The sequence below is a fragment of the Myxocyprinus asiaticus genome, chromosome 7, assembly GCF_019703515.2.
Source record: "Myxocyprinus asiaticus isolate MX2 ecotype Aquarium Trade chromosome 7, UBuf_Myxa_2, whole genome shotgun sequence".
Taxonomy (NCBI): Eukaryota; Metazoa; Chordata; class Actinopteri; order Cypriniformes; family Catostomidae; genus Myxocyprinus; species Myxocyprinus asiaticus.
In genome coordinates this window covers 5501884-5519636 of record NC_059350.1, presented here as the reverse complement: position 1 = coordinate 5519636, position 17753 = coordinate 5501884, and the positions used below count along the sequence as shown (strand labels likewise).

The 17753-nt window shown below is 39.8% G+C and overlaps 1 protein-coding gene across 5 annotated transcripts in view; it reads right to left on the bottom strand.

Annotated features, from left to right (window-relative positions):
• LOC127444045 (kinesin-like protein KIF16B) overlaps positions 1–17753 on the bottom strand; it is a 47230-nt gene that overhangs the window by 6021 nt on the left and 23456 nt on the right. For 2 of the 5 annotated variants that reach the window (XM_051703190.1, XM_051703191.1), the window contains 10 exons: positions 16306–16502; positions 13229–13613; positions 8184–8444; positions 7481–7818; positions 5473–5634; positions 4780–4885; positions 1539–1586; positions 879–923; positions 682–804; positions 491–580 (listed from right to left, as the gene is read on the bottom strand). In XM_051703190.1, the coding sequence (XP_051559150.1) occupies positions 491–580; positions 682–804; positions 879–923; positions 1539–1586; positions 4780–4885; positions 5473–5634; positions 7481–7818; positions 8184–8444; positions 13229–13613; positions 16306–16502 (1755 nt within the window). The remainder of the gene's footprint in view (positions 1–490; positions 581–681; positions 805–878; positions 924–1538; positions 1587–4779; positions 4886–5472; positions 5635–7480; positions 7819–8183; positions 8445–13228; positions 13614–16305; positions 16503–17753) is intronic. The other 3 variants (XM_051703193.1, XM_051703195.1, XM_051703194.1) reach the window with 3 other exon arrangements.

The following is a 17753-nucleotide window of genomic DNA, read 5'->3' as shown; positions in this document are numbered from 1 at the left end:
TTTATTAAAAATAATTTGATGTCTCAGTGTTTTGAATTATAAACTTTGGCACTGTTAATGCGGTTACATTTAATGTTTATTTCATTCATGTAATGTTTAATGCACTTTTTAAAAATGTCATAAGGAGCTCTTTTTATGAGGCTCTTTTTGTAAGTATAAGAATGGACTACATTTTCTTCCTCTTTGTACTTTTATGTTAAAATGATTATCCTACTCAAATGCATGTGACATAAAATAAAATAGAACTAAGTTGAAAGTAATCCAAAAGTAATTAGATTAGATTCAGGACCGGATTACAATTCACAACTAATCCGCCCAGCATTGTTTCTATATTCGCTTATTTGGATTATTTGGGCACTTTTAGCTAGTATCCTTCACTTAACAAGCTGGTAGACCTGTAGCGAATAATGTTCACTTTAAATTCCAATCACATTTTTCTATCCAAATAATGCATCACATTTGTTTCCATGTGTACATATAGGCCATATACCTCTGGATATTTCAGCTTGAGAGATTTGTGCATCTCCCGAAAACGACTGTATCTTCTGAACACTGTCCAAGTTTCATCCAGAACTGTGATCTAAAAACAGACAAAATAAAAGATCAATCTCTCAAACATCAAAGAAATCTGAGAAATCTGAGATTGCAGTGATTGTGTGTGTGTGTAAAACGCAGACAAACCTTGACTTCAAACTCAAAGTGTTCATCTTTGCCCTGTCCGCATAGCATGTAACGTGGAATACTGATCTTCACTGGATCTTTAAGACTTTCTGAACTCGGATCCAGAGGTATCGACACCAGCCGCTGTGGAAAGACAGTTAATGATTGCAATGAAATACTATGAAACCATTTTACACAAACCTATCATTAAACCATACCTCGTATTTCCATTTGCAAGCACCAATGTGTTTTTTATCATTGTCCTGTGAGTGAAATAAAGTTCATTAGAGACACAAACTAACTTTAACACACATGACTAACTTTAAAGGTGAGGCATGTAATTATGTCCCCGCTTAATATGCACAGAAAACAAAAAGTCATTTGAAGGTTAATTTCCCCAAAAAGTGTAAACACTGTCTCTCTGTGGCGTTATTAAAACACTGTTTGTTTGAGAATCCCAACCAACCTGATAGAGCAACACTGCCTCAACCAATGGGGTGAGTTTGGGGCAGAGTTATTGGTTTTTTTCAACCTCTTTGAAAACAGTCACTATTTTTGCAATTTTGTTTGCCGATCCTTGCGGTGCAGAAATTACACACTTCACCTTTAACAATCTGAAATACTAGCATCTGTTTTAGGGGGCAAGCAAGCAGACATTTGTTTGGCATATCTCATCTCAATCATTTTACTGCAGCTTAAATCTATAAGGTAAAATGCAAGACAATTGTGAGCAGACTGCATGCTTCCAGAGTAGAAAACACAATCTACTGAGATCCAGGTTCATTAGTGATATGCAAATTAATAAGGCTGGATCATGCAAATCACAGTCCACACAGCTTTTGCTGCAGAGACGATGATTGGCTGAGGCCTGTGCTTACCTCATCTGTCAATCTAACAGAGCTACCCTCACTATCCTGCTCCTCCTCCTGTAGGGTTAAAAAAATGTCATGACACCAAAAACAATTCTATGGGTTTAATGCTGCACTTGTGCATGACAAGGGTGATGTGAAAAGATTTTTTACCCTCTTTTTAAGTTATACGTATTACAATAATGAAAAATTGCAACAATCCAAAGAGCAAGTGGCTTTTTCAATCACATGTAGAAGTTTTACATTTATGTAGTTAATGTAAAGACAGCAGGACAGCATTTGCAACATATGCAACTTCCGTAATGTGAAACAGAATATTGAGTAAGCAATAATAAAGGGTGGAATAAGGATTAGAAATGAAGGGGGGCTCGGAGCAAAAATGACCCAGAAATTCCAAAATTGAGAATTTTTCTCATTCATAAGAATTTGTTTTAATGAGCTATTTAAACTGATGTATTTGACAAATGGATAAGACACAGTTTGTTTTAATTGGTGAGAGAAAAATCTGCTCTCATAAAGAAAATACAATTCAGGGGGCAAATAATGCCATTTAATGTAACATCACAATTGTTAGTGCCAGACGGGCTGGTTTCAGTATTTCTGTAACTGTTGATCTCTTGGGATTTTCACACACAACAGTCTCTAGAATTTACTCAGAATGGTGCCAAAAACAAAAAACATCCAGTGAGCGGCAGTTCTGCGGATGGAAACGCCTTGATGATGAGAGAGGTCAACAGACTGGTTTGAACTGACAAAGTCTACGGTAACTCAGATGACCACTTTGTACAATTGTGGTGAGAAAAATATCATCTCAGAATGCTATTCTGAGATGCGGGTTGGCGCTGTTTTGCCGGCACGAGGGGTACCTACACAATATTAGGCAGATGGTTTTAATGTTGTGGTTGATTGGTGTACATGCCATAAAATCAGTGGACATGCTGTAATCAAAAGTTGTGCAAAATCAGGGGGCTTGGATAGATCAGCGAATAAAGATGCTGACTACCACCCCTAGAGTTCACGAGTTTGAATCCCAGGGCGTGCTGAGTGACTCCAGCCAGGTCTCCTAAGCAACCAAATTGGCCCGGTTGCTAGGGAGGGTAGAGTCACATGGGGTAACCTCCTCGTGATCGCTATAACGTGGTTCGTTCTCGGTGGGGTGCGTGGTGAGTTGTGCGTGGATGCCGCGGTGGATGGCGTGAAGCCTCCACACGCGCTATGTCTCCACGGTAACGCGCTCAACAAGCCACGTGATAAGATGCGCGGGTTGACGGTCTCAGACGCGGAGGCAACTGAGATTCGTCCTCCGCCACCACGAGGACTTAAAGCGCATTGGGAATTGGGCATTCCAAATTGGGGAGAAAAAGGGGAGAAAAATCAGAAAAGTTGGGGAAAATCTTCTGTCGTTTTCCAGTAAATTCGCTCCTGTGTTTATTACGTGCTGGACATGCATCGCGCGTAATGAATAAGCGTGCACTGCTCCACACAATCAGTTTCTATGCTAGGATGTGCAGTCGAGTCGAGCGTACCGTCTGGAAGTTTATATATGCCAATTTTAGTCACAGGAAGTGGGGGAAAACATTAGAAGTTTTAGAAGTGAAAAAAGTTTTTAGTGAAAAAAAAGTTACTGCATTAATTGTGTTAATTATTTTAACGAGTTAAACACTCAACTATTAAATCACAGGAATTAACGAATTAAATTTCCCAGCCCTTATTTATATGTTTAAAGACTGATATTTTAATAGTTTGTCTGGTGTAACCCTCATTTAAATGCTGATCAAGCTCGTAAGTTTGATTTATTTCAATGAGGTGGTTTAATGATTAATTTGCGTCATGACTCAAAAGTGTTCATGGAAGAAAGCGTGACTTTTTCATGTATTAAATTATTTTAGTGAAAATATAAATAGGTAGATAATGCTGTTTAGGGCTGGGTATTGATACAGATTTCCGATTCGATTCACAGGCTCTAGATTCAATTCGATTCTGATCTCGATTCGATATCGATTCATATGGGTACATATCGGTAACAATGTCCATTTTGCTTACATATAAAAGAAATTCTCTTTCAGCTATTGCTCTTAATTATAAAGGAACCTTCTAGGTAACCTTTCTAGCTACAATTTGAAAATATTAATTTTACTAATTATATTTTATCATTAGTTTTTCATCAAATTGGTGACATTTTAGCTTTTGAAAATTTTCTAATTCAGTCTATTCAATTAATGTCTTGAAATTGCAAATATTATGTTGAACATATATTTTTGTTACATTTTTACAGTTTACTTGCATAATTTGTAGTATTTACAAATATTTACATTGATATGTAGAACACATGCTTAATTGGTACTGTCTCTTTAAGACTAGCAGCATCAGCCAGTAAGCACATATAACAAGAGAAGACGTGTGTGGTTTCTTTAGTGCATTAAATGTTTCTTTTTTGTTGTTGTTTTTAATCAACAACTGACTGTAAAGAACAAAGTGTATTAAAAGAGACATTCAATGACAAATGGATCCATGGATCTCGTCTGTGGAGACACAGAACGAGTTTAACCAAACATTTACTCTCAACACGCAGTGAAAGGAACTTTGTGCGAATAACATCTCCACTATACTACTCTGAAATCTGAGCATCTACTAACCAGTGACTAATCATAGACATTTTAAGTTGCATAGCATGAGATTTGGTTGCACATGTGAGTAATTTACTTGCATTATAGAGGGTTGCAACATAGAGTGAAAGATCAATCTTGAGATTTAAGAATCAATATCAAGATCGTTCAAATGAAGATCGTGATTCATCGGAAAATCAATATTTTTGCCCAGCCCTATTGCTGTTTATTCTTATGTAGTTACTCTCTAAATACATCGAATATTTTATGTGCATTTAACAAAAATCCCTCTTTAAACCCATTTCAGAGCAAACACATACTAAGCAATATATTAAATATTGACTAAAGGATGAACAATATTGAGAAATAATGTTTTCAGCCATGTATATCGTCTAGTTCTAGGTGGGGATTTTATCCTGCAGTATTTAATTGGATAGTTACATATTAGATCATATTATCAATAATTATTTTCTAGGTTACGTCTGCAGAAAAGAAACGTTGTTTCAGAAGTGGAGAGTTTCTCATTTTGATAAAAGATTGTGCACAAGAAGACAGAGGACATTTACATGAAGCAAATAAGGGTCAATTTAGATTTCATGCTGTCTGTAGTTCAGTCGTGTTGTAATTGAAGTTACATCCAGTACCTGTAGTGAGTCTGAAGACAGTGAGAGTGTGTTGTTATTCTCTCTGTTCAGCAGGTTCAGTTTCTGCAGTCTCCGCTGCACCTCCTCTTCAATATATGCATGTATCCTGAAGGTGACAGAAGGATATTAAAGAAATAGTCACCCAAAATAAAAATTCTGTCATCATTTAACCATTCACACCTCATTCTGACCCAGTATTATTTGATTTCTTCCTTGAAATACAAACACAGAAGGTCCAAATGGCTATTTTCTATGCACTGAAAGTGAATGAGTACCGCGACTGTCGAGCTGATGAACAAAATGCACTATAAAAATAGTCGATACGACATCCGACAGCTTTGTAAATACATTTGACTCCATTTGTTTCTCGAGAAAAATCTTCCCCTGCCCAAAGCTCTCAAATCTCATTCATATCTTCAGCGAGTAAAGGTGCTTTGTGTCAGATTTGACGTTAATGAGGGCATCCATCGCAGTGTAATAAGTCTGAATATACTTGACCACAAACAACATTTGAGAGCAACAGCGAAGGGGAAGACTACAATAAACACAGGGTTGGAACAACATGAGGATGAGTAAATGATGATAAAATGTTCATTTTTGTGTGAACTTTCCTTAAAAAAAATTTTTTTTTTAAATGTTGCTTGTACAAGATCATTATGCAGTCATTTTAAAAGTTAGTTTCCATGTGTGTACCTCTCATCTCCTATAGATAGTACAGTGGAGAGGGTCTGTATGGGGCTGATGGGAGATTGGTTCACGTTGTTCTTTTCTTCGCCACTCACACTTAGACTCCGCCCACTTCCTCCTTCACTCTCACTGATCCTCTGCTTAAGCTGAGCGATCTCTCTCTCCATCCTGAGAACATCCGGAAAAATCCATAAGGATACAAAATGCAAAAATGACATGAAGAAATCAAAAGATAGTTTTATGGCATTTAGTCTATGTCTATTAGCTTTGAGTTCATCTACAGTGGCAAGAAAAAGTATGTGAACCCTTTGAAATGAGCTGATTTTCTGCATTAATTGGTCATAAAATAATCTCATCTACATCAAAGTCACAAGTATAGACAAATAACAATGTGCTTAAGCTAAAAACAAACAATTATAATCTTTCATGTCTTTATTGAACACATCCCATTAAACATTTACAGTGCTGTGGAAAAAGTAAGTGAACCCCTTGGCTAAAGACAGGAGTCAGTTGGCGGCAAACCTGGCATCCAATTAATGAAACGAGATTGGAGGTGTTGGTTAGAGCTTCTTTGACTTATAAAAAGCACTCAAATATTTTGAATTTGCTATTCACAAGAAGCATCTGCTGACATGGATCATGCCTCGCAAAAAAAAAAAAAAAAGAGATTTCAGAAGAATTGTTGCTTTGCATTAAGCTAGAAAGGGTTACAATAAGACTCTTCTAGATATTCATCAGTCCAGAGTTAGACAAACTGTCTATAAATGAAGACAGATTAGTACTGTGGCTACTCTTCCTAGAAGGGGCTGTCCAGCCAAGATGAGTCAAAGGGCACACCGCAGAATGCTCAATGAGTTAAAAAAAGAACCCTAGAGTGACAGATAAAGACTTGAAGGAATGATTGGAACTGGTTAACATCTTTATTCACGGGTCTACTATACAAAAAAACATTAAACAGGCATGGTGTCCATGGCAGGACACCACGAAGGAAGCCGCTGCTTTCCATCAAAAATATTACTGCGTGCCTGAAGTTTGCCAAAGACCACCTTGACACTCCACAACGCTACTGGGAAAATGTTTTGTGGACTGAGTTAAATTGTTTGGTAAGAACACGCAGCACTACGTATGGCGTAAAAAGGGCACCACATACCAACATGAAAACACAATCCCACCGCTGAAGTACGGTGGAGGGAAATTTGGGGCTGCTTTGCTGCTTTGGGGCCTGGACCACTTGCCATCATCGAAATGAATTCCCAAGTTTATCAAGATATCCTACAGGATAATGTCAGGGTGGCTGTGTGCCAGCTGAAGCTCAGTAGAAGTTGAGTGATACAGCAGGATAATGACCCTAAACATCAAAGTAAATCCACTACAGAATGTCCTCAAAAAAAGAAAATCTACCTTTTGGAGTGGCCCAATCAGACCCCAGACCTTAACCCAAAAGAGATGCTGTGGAATGACCTCAAGAGAGCCCTTCACACCAGACATCCTAAGAATATGGCTGAACTGAAGCAGTTCTGTAAAGAATAATGGTCCAAAATTCCCTCTGAACATTGTGCAGGTCTAATCCGCAGCTACTGGAAACACTTGGTTGAGGTTATAGCTGCCAAAGGAGGATCGACAAGATATTAAATCCAAGGGTTCACTTAATTTTTCCACAGCACTGTGAATGTTTAATGAGATGTGTTCAATAAAGACATGAAAGATTATAATTGTTTGTGTGTTTTTAGCTTAATCACATTATTGTTTGTCTATAATTGTGACTGAATATATCACATTTTATGACCAATTATCGAGAAAAAAAAAAAAAAAACACATCCAAAAGGGTTCACATACTTTTTCTTGCCACTGTATATGTAAGTTTTAGCAAATTTACAGTCTTTCTGTAAAAGACAAGCTCTTTGACATGTCCCACCCCAACTTCCTGTTTCAACAGAAAACAACCAGATTAACTTCAACACAGGACAGAAAACTGTACTCATCAAGTGAAAAGCAACACTAGCAAATAGCACACCTCTCCTGGTCAAGGTCTTGAGTTCCTGTCGATCTGAAAGTGCTTTGTCCACGTGCAGACTGTGACCTCCTGCGTGGCTTCTCGGCATCGGGCTCCAGACTGAGGCTCCTGCGAAGGGCAGAGTGTCTCCTCTCCAAGCGCGTGACCGCCTGCTCCAGAGCCTCCCGCTGCTGCTTCTCCCGCCACTCCAGGATCTCCTTCTCCTTCTTGCGAACCTTCTCCTCCTGACGGGCCACGTTCGCCGTGAACTCGTACGACTGCTGCAGCTGCTGCAACTGCTCGGCGCTGACGCTGTACTGAGACAAACGCTCCTCCTTCTCCTCCAACTCTTTCTCTACCTGCAGAAAAAGAGAGAAAGGGATTCTGATTTCACAGATATAACAAAAACAAAGCGGTTCTGTTTGTGCATATTTAGTTTGCTCGCTACCAAGCGCACCATTCTAACAGATCCTTCCAAAGCAAAGAAAAACTAAATCTTGACATTTTGACAAAATTTTATCTTTGGCAAACCCTGTGACTAATCCTTAACCAGAAACCTTAAAAACACAACTTCACATATGGAAATGGCACAGCGTCAGCCAATCAAATTGGGTGATTCTAGCCAGATCTTTTGTGTGCAATATGAACTATGGGCTGTCTGTAGGCTTGTCATTTGAGAAAAAAAACAAAAAAACACCTTGAATCCAGAATCTCAGAGTTTTACCTGATACAGCATCTCATCCAGCTCTTTGTCCATTTCCTCCGGACTCCTGTCTGCCCCAGGAGACTCTCTTCCTCCTCTCACTCTTTCCAGCAGTTCACAGGCTCTTTGGCGCTCCTCACAGATGGCGGGCAGTTGTTTTTCACAGAGAGAGAGGAGCTGTCTCTCTTTAAACTGGAGCCTGTGTTCCGCCTGCTGGATCAGCACCTCCTCCTGACTGAGAGACGACACATCCTGCACGCCATGCTCCATCATTTCATGAACCTATAGGGATGAGGAGAAGAGGAGTGAAAGAAAAAGAAATGAGAGAGGAAGACTGGGAAATGTAATTACAGTAGGTCAACCGATTGATTAATCAGTGCTGATAGTTGCTTTTTTGGAAATATCGGTAAAAATCTATGCCAATAGTTTTTATTTTTTTATTTCTCGTGTTCCTCCTGATTGTACAGTTAGAACATAATGGTTCTACAGTATAACAGCAACCTCTAGAGGTGAAATAAAAACAAACACTGACACCTCATGGGTAGGGCTGGGTGATGTTATTGAATATTAACGATATAATAGCTAGGATTTTTCGACAATATAAAATTAAGCAATGTTGTGTATATCGCAATGATTTAAAAATGTTTGCTATTTGGCCATTTAGTTTATTAAACTGCAAAATGCTGCAGTGAAAGACAAATAAACATGTCTGTGTGCGCTTCAGAAGGTGCACTGTTCTGTGTATGTGCGGAACTCATGGGCTCGTGTTTTAATCGCTTTTAGAGCAGTTCACTTGCATTGTGAAATAAAAGTACTGCAGGTTTTAAGCATTTACACTTCCAAACATAAGTAACCGCTACAAGTTATTATACAAATCTACAAAGGTGGCACTGTATAACAGAAAAGGAGGAGATTAAATCGTTTCACCAAATGCGGAACATTGTGAACGACACATAACACTTTCCGTGTCAAAATAAAAGCTCCAGGTGAAAGTGACGTGTAAAAATAAAAGCTTCACCTTGTTCATTCAAAAAAAAAATGTTTACGTTAAAAATTAAATGAAGGTAAATAATGCTTTTTATTAAGCTACTATGTATCATTGTACAGTATATAAAATATAAATGTGCATATCAATGAAAATGATTAGATCTCATTCTCCCTTGTGTTCATTTAGTGAAAAACCGAGGAAACATGCCTTCATTATTTTAAAATATATTTTTATTCAATGCCTTTTAATAAATTGAACCTATTTGGCTACAATGGCTGTTTGGATGAAATTATGGTTCTTCTGACTTAAAAAAAAAAAAAAAAAAAAAAAAGGCATAACTATCGAGATGCAGTGCATTCAGAACATATCCGGACCCCTTAATTTTTTTCACATTTTGTTATGTTGCAGCCTTATGATAAAATGCTTTATATATATATTTTTTCACATCAATCTACACTCCATACCCCATAATGACAAAGCAAAAACAAGATTTCTGATATCTTTGCAAATTTATTAAAATGAAAAGACTGAAATATCACATTGACATAAGTATTCAGACCCTTTGCTATGACACTTAAAATTTAGCTCAGGTGTATCCCATTTCTCCGTATCATCTTTGAGATGTTTCAACACTTTGATTGGAGTCCACCTGTGGCAAATTCAATTCATTGGACATGATTTGGAAGGTGAGGTCAAAGGAACTGCCCGCAGAGCTAAGAGACAGGATTGTGTTGAGGCACAGATCTGGGAAAGCCTACAAACAAAATTCGGCTGCATTGAAGGTTCTCAAGAGTACACCGGCCTCCATAATTCTTAAATGGAAGAAGTTCGGAACAACTAGGACTCTTCCTAGAGCTGGCCACCCGGCCAAACTGAGCATTCGGGGGAGAAGGGCCTTGGTAAGAGAGGTGACCAAGAACCCGATGGTCACTCTGGTTGAGCTCCAGAGATCATGTGTGGAGATGGGAGAAACTTGCAGAAGAACAACCATCACTGCAACACTCCACCGATCTTGGCTTTATGGCAGAGTGTCCAGACGGAAGCCTCTCCTCAGTGCAAAACACATAAAAAAAACACCTAAAGGACTCTCAGACTGTGAGAAACAAGATTCTCTGGTCTGATGAAATGAAGATTGAACTGTTTGGCCTTACTTCCAAGTGTCATGTCTGGAGGAAACCTGGCACCGCTCATCACCTGCGCAATACCATCCCAACAGTGAAGCATGGTGGTGGCAGCATCATGCTGTGGGGGTGTTTTTCAGCGGCAGGGACTGGGGTACTGGTCAGGGTTGAAGGAAAGCTGAATGCAGCAAAATACAGAGATATCTTAATGAAAACCTGGTCCAGAGCGCTCAGGACCTCAGACTGGGCCGAAGGTTCACCTTCCAACAGAACAATGACCCCAAGCACCCAGCCAAGACAACGCAAGAGTAGCTTAGGGACAACTCTGTGAATGTCCTTGAGTGGCCAGGCCAGAGCCCGGACTTGAACCCAATCAAACATCTCTGGAGAGACCAAAAAAAAATGGCTGTCCAACGACTGTCCCCATCCAACCTGACAGAGCTTGAGAGGATCTGCAGAGAAGAATGGCAGAAAATCCCCAAATCCAGGTGTGCAAAGCTTGTCGCATCCTATCCAAAAAGACTTGAGGCTGCCAAAGGTTCTTCAACTAAGTACTGAGTTAAGGGTCTGAATACATAGGTCAATGTGATATTTCAGTTGTTTCATTTTAATAAATTTAATAAAGTTATCAAAAATCTGGTTTTTGCTTTGTCATTATGGGGTATGGAGTGTAGATTGATGTGAAAAACATTAAATAATTTAAAGCATTTTAGCATAAGCTGCTGGGGTCATTGTCCATTTGGAAGACCCATTTGCGACTGAGCTTTAACTTCCTGGCTGATGTCTTGAGACGTTGCTTCAATATATCCACATAATTTTCCATCCTCATGATGCCATCTATTTTGTGAAGTGCACCAGTCCCTCCTGCAGCAAAGCACCCCCACAACATGATGCTGCCACCCACATGCTTCACGGTTGGGATGGTGTTCTTCGGCTTGCAAGCCTCATCCTTTTTCCTCCAAACATAACGATGGTCATTATGCTCCTTCCTGAGCGGTATGATGGCTGCGTGGTCCCATAGTGTATATAATTGCATACTATTGTTTGTACAGATGAACGTGGTACCTTCAGGCATTTGTAAATTGCTCCCAAGGATGAACCAGATTGTGGAGGTCCACAATTTTTTTTCTGAGGTCTTGGCTGATTTCTTTTGATTTTCCCAAGAAGTCAAGCAAAGAGGCATTGAGTCTGAAGGTAGGACTTAAAATACATCCACACCTCCAATTCAGTACACCTCCAATCAGAAGCTAATTAGCCAATTGTTTAAAGGCTTGACATCATTTTCTGGAATTTTCCAAGCTGCTTAAAGGCACAGTTATCTTAGAGTATGTAAACTTCTGACCCACTGGAATTGTGATATAGTCAATTAAAACTGAAACAATCTGTCTGTAAACAACTGTTGGAAAAATGTTATGCACAAAGTAGATGTCCTAAACGACTTGCCAAAACTACAGTTTGCTAATATTAAATCTGTGGAGTGGTTAAAAAATGAGTTTTAATGACTTCAACCTAAGTGTATGTAAACTTCTGACTTCAAATGTACATTATGTCTCCAACTTTATAATACTAATAAAAAAACCTCATCTTGTGAAACATAAATATATATATATATATATATATATATATATATATATACACACACACACACACACACACACACACACAGCACGCTTAATCTGGTAAATATATAGGCTATAAAAAGCTTAATTTGTTAAATACTTAAATATAAAGCATTGCAGCAGAGCTAAGACACTGTCATTTCAAAATAAGAGTCCCAAAGTAAGTAAGTGTGTTTTGGGCTTGTTTATAGTTAACAGTCCTGCGTTATGCATCAAATCTTATTTTTTTCTGATTATTATTTGGATTTTGGTTGTACAATAAACTGCATATTGGATTTTATTTAATTTGGACTCCTGAAGTCTCTGTCTACAAAACATTGAGGCACTATGTGCCCGTCATAGTAATAAAAGAAAAACTATCAGCCGAATAATCTGTTATCTGCATTTTCCATCACCTTAGTTATCTGTATCGGCAAAATCCTCTATCGGTTGACCTCTAGTTCAAAACACATGACTTTCTTTTTTATTTAAAACACCAAAAGGAGAAAATTTGATGAATCTCCTCTTGGCTGATTTCAAAACAATGGCAGTACATAGTTACTCACTTTAAAGCTTAAAGCACCTAAAAGAGTCATTAAGGTAGTCCATGCGACTCGCGATTACTTTGTATGAAGTACAGACCATAATTTAAGTCGTCATTCACTCTAAAATCTTATTAAATAATTAACAAAGCCAGTAAACATGATGATCTTGCGACAGGACACCATGACGTTTGGTCACGCAAGAACCAATTTTGGTTTGATTTTATCAACATAGCCGCCATATTTGATTTTAGTATTGTATAAGAACTTAAATAACGATTTTTGTTTTTTGATTGAATAATGACTTTAATTACAGTCTGTTCACCATACAAAGTAATCAAAAGTCACATAGACTACTTATTGGTGTTTTATTAAGCGTGAAAAAGAGTCATAATATACTGCCATTGTATTGAATTCAGCCAACAAGCAAATCTCCTTTTGTGTTATGCAGAAAAAGTCAGTCATATGGGCTTGGGATGACATAAGGGTGAGTAAATGAGACAGGATTTTCATTTTTGGGTGAACCATTCATTGCAAGGAGCCAATTCTCTTCTGTGTTTAAGGACTACAGACTAATCAGAAACAAAAACTACCCTAAATAAAGATTGGTTATCATAGGGTGACACTTTATTTTACAGTGTTCATGTTACTGTATAATTACATAGGTAATTACTGAGTACTACTAATAAACTACATGTAATTGCTGTGTAATTGTTTTGGAGAGCTGCTTGTACTTACATATTGTTATTGTTATTACTATGGTAATTAATAATAGTAACAAGTCTGTTTCCTCTGGTTTCAGTGTGTTTTGCAGTACCTGACTCTGATTGTCCTTGTGTGTGTGCAGCATCAGACCAAGTGACATCCGTTCACTGGTCACCTCGCGCTCCAGTCTGTCCTTCTGCTGCAGGAGTGACTCCTCCAGCAAACCCAACTCCTCCACCTGCACTTGCTTGAACTTCTCATACCGCGCCTGTGCACTCCTCCGTGCCTCCTCTCCTCCCTCCTCCTCACCATCGATCCGTGCCTCCTTCGCTCTGAGTAGCTCCTCCCTAAGCTCAGTGAGTGTCCGTCTTTCTTCCTCCAGGCGACGCGCCACCTCCGGCGTCAGCAGGGTGGCCGCTTCCTCGCTGCGCTCCCTCAGCTGCTCCTCAAGACGCCCGACCAGACTCAGCTGCTCCTTTTCTCGCTCCTCCAGACGTCTGTACATTAAACACGTTTGCTTTGATAAGCTTTCAAAATAAACCACTAGTCATGTTTCCATCCAAGATACTGATTTAATTTAATTATCAGCAAAATCAGAAAATATCTGCAAATAAAGAAGCGTTTCCATCCCATGTGTATAAAAAAACAAAATAGTCACTTCTGAGAAAATTGGCACACAATTGAAATTAAAAAAGAGCCACTGTGGCTCTTTTGTAACAAATGACTTGGGGTTTAGAGTACGCAGACAAAGCGCACTGGGAACTTCTGAGTTCTGGGAGGTATTTTGATGACTTTGTGTCCAGCATTTCAGAATAACAAGAGCAACATTTCAGATTTTATGCGATGATATTCTTTTAGCAATTCATTTATTTACATGGCTTGTTCAGGCAAAGCCACATAACATTTTTTTAAGCACATCTACAGTATATTCCTATATAAATTCTATAGAGATATATTCAGTAAAGGTTTACAACAGTTTATGCACACGTCGTCTTATCAAATAAAAAAATGTATCCAGCTCAAGTGACAGTATAAGTCTTTATGCACATATACATTTTATATACACTGATGAGCCAAAACATTATGACCACCTGCCTAATATGCTGTTGGTCCTCCGTGTACCGCCAAAACAGCGCCGACCCACCGAGGCATGGACTCGACAAGACCCCTGTGGTATCTGGCACAAAGTCATTAGCAGCATATCCTTCAAGTCCTGTAAGTTGCGAGGTGGAGCCGCCGTGGATCACACTTGTTGGTCCTGCACATCCCACAGATGCTCAATCGGATTGTGATTTGGGGAATTTGGAGGCCAGGGCAAAACTTCAACTCTTCATCATGTTCCTCAAACCATTCCCAAACAATGTGTGCAGTGCAGCAGGGAGCATTCTCCTTTTGAAAGAGGCCACTGCCATCAGGGAATACCATTGCCATGAAGGGGTGTGCCTGGTCTGCAATGATGTTTAGGTAGGTGGTATGTGTCAAATTGATGTCCACATGAATGCCAGGGTTTCCCAGCAGAACATGCCCAGAGCATCACACTCCCTCCACCGGCTTGTCGTCTTCCCACAGTGCGTCCTGGTGCCATCACTTCCCCAGTAAATGGTGCACACGTACACGGCCGTCCACGTGGTGTAAAAGAAAACGGGACTCATCGGACCAGGTGATCTTCTTCCACTGCTCTAAGGTCCAGTTCGGACGCTCACTGTAGGATGCCCATTGTAGGCGCTTTCGACAGTGGACAGGGGTCATTCATGGGCACTCTGACCGGTCTGCGGCTACGCAGCCCCAAACGCAGCAGGGTGTGATGCACTGTGTGTTGTGACACATTCCACCTGTAACCATCATTACAATTGTCTGTGACTTGCGCCACAGTAGACCGTCTGTCGGTTCGGACCAAACGGGATATCCTTTGCTGCCATCATGCATCGATAAGCCTTGGGCGCCCAACACCCTGTCGCCAGTTTGTGGTTTGTCCCTCCTCGGACCACTGTCGGTAGGTAATCACCACTGCTGACCGGGAGCACCCCACAAGCTTTGCCGTTTCAGAGATGCTCTAACCCAGTCGTCTGTCCATAACAATTTGGCCCTTGTCAAAGTCACTCAGGTCTTTCTTTACTCCTGCCCATTTCTCCTGCATTCAACATGTTGACTACAAGAACTGATTGTTTGTTTACCATCCAATCTACCCAGACCTTGACAAGTGGCCTTGTTAGGAGATGATGTTATTCACTTCATCTGTGAGTGGTCATAATGTTTTGGCTCATCAGTGTATAATGCTTATGGATCTCACTCTTTTTGACCAAAGAATTTTCATGATTTTCCTGTCGTTTGTGATTGTTGGATACTTTTATTTATTTATAAAAATCGTTAAAATAACAATTAGCCTATGAATCATTCAGATCAATCTCCGAATCAGTTTGATCAACTAATTGACAAGAACCAATTAGATTCAATAATCAGACGTCACTATGCAATCAAGTTTTCCTCCAGCATATGAGGAATAAATAGCCAGTAACATATTTTAGAGCAGATCATAACTAGAATAATGTAAATTCACTTTTTAAATTTCCATTACTTTTCCATAACTTTTAAGACTTAATATCTATGAATTTTCCAGCCCTGAAAAACACAGTTTTACAACTGGTAAAACTGGGGGGCAGTCTAATCATCATGAAAACATCAAAGTGCATAAAATCATGCTCTAAAACCAGTGCTTTAACCAAGCAGTGCTGCTGATTCTTAGTTTTTTATTATACTATATATTTCACAATGCCAACAGTCACTGCGGTCAACATGGTCACAAGAACCACACATTATAGTGACCACGAGGAGGTTAACCAAACATGACTCTAGCCACCCTAGCAACAGCACCAATTGGTTGCTTAGGAAGCCTGACTGGAGTCACTCAGCACGCCCTGGATTCGAACTAGCGTCTTTACTTGCTGAGCTACCCAGACCCCCATTCTTTCAATTTTTTTCCTATTCTTATTTGTTTTTATTTTATTATTGACCATTTATTTAGGTTTAATTTTTATTTAAAAACTTAGTATTAGTGTGTGCTGTGGTATTGGAATTGGTATTGAGAACTGTGATATTTTACTGGTATTGGTACTGCCAAGTGAAATTTTAGTATTGTGACAACCCTACATCATAGTAAAACATTTTCAGCCATATCATTGATGTTCTCACCTTCGTTCCAGCTGGAGTTTAACGGCCTGCTTCTCTCTCTCTCTTTTGAGGCGCTCCAGTTCACGAAAGAGCTCTGTTTGTTCTGCTTGCTCACGCTGGGATTGGGTCTTCTCATGGTCCTCCTTCACCTCCTCCTTCTCCAGCTGCTGGTGTCTCCTCTGTTTCTGCTGCTCATTTTGTTCTCTGTGTCTCTCTTCCTGAACACAACAGACAGTTTGTTTTAGGGCCCATGATACTCCCGTCAAACAAATGTCAAGATGTCAATAAATGTCACAAATACCATCTTAAAGTGATAGTTTACCCAAAATGAAAACCCTTATATGGTGAAAATATTATTATTCACCCCATCCTATTGTTTCAAACTCGTTTGGCTTTCTTCTTTGGAAGAAAGAGAATATAAAAAAAAAACAACACACACACACACACACACACACACCATAAAACCACAGTAAAAGACATCATCAGAGAAACTGGGAAGAGAGCTCTGACATGACATCGACTGACATCATCGTCCTAGAGGACTGTGAAAAAAGCTTTGGTGTAGGAGAGAACTAGGAGGAGGGCTCTCATGTCGAAGAAGACTGGGAAAAGATCTCTGCCGTGACGTAGGCTGATGTCATCATCAAAGAGAACTGTGAGGAAATCTCTGACGTTGAAGAGGCATGGGAAGAGAGGTCTGACATGACATTGGTTGATTTCATCGTCATAGAGGACTGGGAGGAGAGCTTTGATGTCGGAGAGAACTGGGATGACATATTGCTTGCTATGTGTCTCATTTGTAAGTCGCTTTGGATAAAAGCGTCTGCTAAATGACTACATGTAAATTCAAACTGAGAGGAGAGCTGTCATGTCGAAGAAGACTGGGAAGAGAGCACTATCGTGACATAGGCTGACGTCATCCTCAAAGAGAATGAAGAAGAGCTCTGTTGTGATGTCGGCTGATGTCATGGACATAGAGAACTGGTAAGGGGGTTTGACATGATGCTGGCTGACATGGTCATAAAAGACTGTGAGGAGAAATCTGATGTTGAAGAGGCCTGGGAAGAGAGTTCTGACTTGACGTCGGTTGATGTCATCATCATAGAGGACTGTGAGGAGAGCTTTGGTGTCGGAGAAACTAGGTGGAGAGCTCTCATGTCGAAGACTGGGAAGAGAGCTTTGACGTGACGTTGGCTGACGTCATCGTTGTAGAGGCTGGGAAGACAGCTTTGACTTGGCATTCCCTGAGATTGTCGAAGAGGACTGGGAGGAAAGCTTTAATGTTGGAGAGAACTGGGAGAAGAGCGCTTATGTCGAGGAGAGCTCTCAAGGTAAAGAAGACTGGGAAGAGAGCTTTGACATGATGTTGGCTGACATCATTGTTGTAGAGGACTGGGAAGACAGCTTTGACTTGACATTCCCTGAGACTGTCGAAGAGGACTTGGAGGAAAGCTTTGGTGTCGGAGAGA